The following is a 2,661-nucleotide window of genomic DNA, read 5'->3' on the forward strand; positions in this document are numbered from 1 at the left end:
TGATTTTCCTCTGCCCTCACCCCCTGTACCTTCCTCCCTCTTTCAACTGGCTAACTCTTCTTATTTTTCAGCTCTCAGCTTAAATATGACATTGTAATTGTCATTTGGCTTGTCTTAAATCCCTACTAGGTGGTCGTATGTTCTATGATGGTGAGATATGCTTCCCTTTTTCTTTTGTGACTCCAGCACGTTTATAGTGTAGGTTCTCAGTAAACATTTGTGGAATGGCCATGCCTCTTCATCACCTGGGAATCCTGTTACAGTGCAGATTCTGATTCTTATATCTGGGTGGGGCCTGAGATTCTGTATTTCTAACAAACTCCAGGTGATACTGATGCTGCTGGTCCATGGACCACACTTTGAGTAGCAAGGTAATAGATAGGGTAGAGACTCCCACCATTACCCCATTGCGGCAAAAAGTGTGCATTTGAGAGAAGCTGAACAAGGTTTAGGGTGCAAATAATGGCCAGGGGACAAAATTTCCCCTGTCATTGCTAAGCCGGCTGACTCATTGACAGAGATGGAGCCAATAACCTTGGCCTTATTAACAACTGAGCTAACTGCCACAGACCAATAAATAACCACATTTGGCTGATTTGCATTTCAAAATTGTTTCCTTCCCTTGTTCACACTCTACAGCAGGTGCTAATGAACCATGAAATGTCTGAAGCATTGGCAGCAAGGAAGAAAAGAGGCAGAGTCGACCCATGCCTAACAAATAATGATCCTTAAAAAACAAGAGCTACAAAATTCAATGTGGTATTCTGGATTGGATCCTGGAACAGAAAAAAGATATTAGCAGAAAGACTGGTGAAATCAGAATAAAGTAGGGAGTTTAGTTAATAGTAATGTACCAGTGTTAGTTTCTTAGTTCTGACAAATATACTGTTAGGAGAAACTGGGCAAGGGATATATAGAAACTCTCTGTATTATCTATGCAACTTTTCTGTAAATCAAAAATTAGTCAAAAATAGCGTCTCGCGCGGGGCAGGAGTTGACAGATGGTCTCTGGCTGGATTTCGGTGGCCCGGGACCGCGGAAGAGGCTCCCGAGGGCGGCCGAGATGCCGAGCCCGCAGAGGATGCCTTTGGTGCTTCATGAAGAATATTTCTAGATATATCACAGACATTAAGCCTTTGCCACCCAACATAAAAGATAGACTGTTCAAAATAATGAGCGTGCAGGGGCAGATAACAAATTGAAATATCAGTGAGATTTTACATCCTGAGTCCAAACTCTAGATCTGCAAAGCTGTGATATTTCAGATACTGCTCTCCTGCACATATGTAACTGCAGAAAACTGAAGAAGTTAAATTTAAATTCCTCAAAAGAAAACAGAATTTCCATAACTTCAAAAGGAATAAAAGCTGTGGCTTCACCTTGTTCTTACCTGCACGAAGCTTCTTTGAAAAGATGCTTCAATCTCACTGATGAAGGAGTCCTTGCTCTTGCACTCAATTGCCGGCTGCTAAAGTTAGGGACTTCCCTCGTGGCGCAGCGGTTAAGAATCTGCCTGCCAGCGCAGGGGACGCGGGTTCGAGCCCTGGTCCGGGGGAGATCCCCCATGCCGCGGAGCGACTAAGCCCGTGTGCAGCAACTACTGAGCCCGCGTGCTGCAACTACTGAAGCCTACACCGCCTGAGCCCATGCTCCGCAGCAAGAGAAGCCACTGCAATGAGAAGCCCGCGCACCGCAATGAAGAGTAGCCCCCGCTCGCAGCAACTAGAGAAAGCCCGCACAGAGCAACGAAGACCCAACGCAGCCAAAAATAAACGAAATTAAAAAAAAAAAAAAGATCATTGATTTAGGTGGCTGCTTAGATATTACTGATGTGTCCTTGCAGACATTAGGAGAAAGCTGCCCATTTTTGCAGAGTGTTGATTTTTCAGCTACTCAGGTATCTCACAGTGGTGTGGTTTTGCTTGTTAGTGGACCTTGTGCCAAGAAATTAGAGGTAACTCATATGGGGTATTGTGTGAATGTGACTGATGAGGCTGTAGAAGCTGTCCTTACTTGCTGTCCTCAGATATGTATATTACTCTTCCACGGATGCCCCCTGATAACAGACCATTCACGAGAAGTCTTGGAGCAATTAGTAGGTCCAAACAAACTAAAGCAAGTGATGTGGACTGTATATTGATGCTTATTGAAGCTTATCAAAGCTATGATCTTCATACTACTTTCCCAGGAAACAATGATGTAGAGATTGGCTTTCCAATAATATGATTTATGCTTTGAAGTTAACCAGACTCTTAAACATTTTAATAGTGCTATTATTTTTAAGTTTGTTTGAGGAGTGATTGTTCTTGAAATGGCAATCCTAGCATGCCCTCTGATGTATTTGGGGAGGGTAATGTGTTTGTTTCTTAAATAACAAAGTTTTAAATTACCTGTTTTCCCTGGAAATTTCCTTCTCCTACCTAGATGTTTGAACTGCTATAAGAGAAATTTACCAATATGGATAAACATTAGGAGAATTCTAAGTAAAGGTATTTTTAAAAGCAAAAAAGGGCTTCCCTGGTGGCGCAGTGGTTGAGAGTCTGCCTGCCAATGCAGGGGACACGGGTTCGAGCCCTGGTCTGGGAAGATCCCACATGCCGCGGAGCAACTAGGCCCGTGAGCCACAATTACTGAGCCTGCGCGTCTGGAGCTTGTGCTCCG

General features: G+C 43.7%; 1 protein-coding gene across 1 annotated transcript; it reads left to right on the forward strand.

Moving 5' to 3' along the window:
* The first annotated feature begins 1,088 nt into the window (after positions 1-1,088).
* LOC103020993 (protein AMN1 homolog) lies at positions 1,089-2,140 on the forward strand. The gene is given in 3 exon segments (XM_057544743.1): positions 1,089-1,227; positions 1,230-1,489; positions 1,796-2,140. Coding segments are annotated over 3 exon segments (735 nt in total). The 5' UTR covers positions 1,089-1,097.
* The last annotated feature ends 521 nt before the right edge of the window (positions 2,141-2,661 follow it).

The sequence above is a fragment of the Balaenoptera acutorostrata genome, chromosome 3, assembly GCF_949987535.1.
Source record: "Balaenoptera acutorostrata chromosome 3, mBalAcu1.1, whole genome shotgun sequence".
NCBI classification, from domain to species: domain Eukaryota; kingdom Metazoa; phylum Chordata; class Mammalia; order Artiodactyla; family Balaenopteridae; genus Balaenoptera; species Balaenoptera acutorostrata.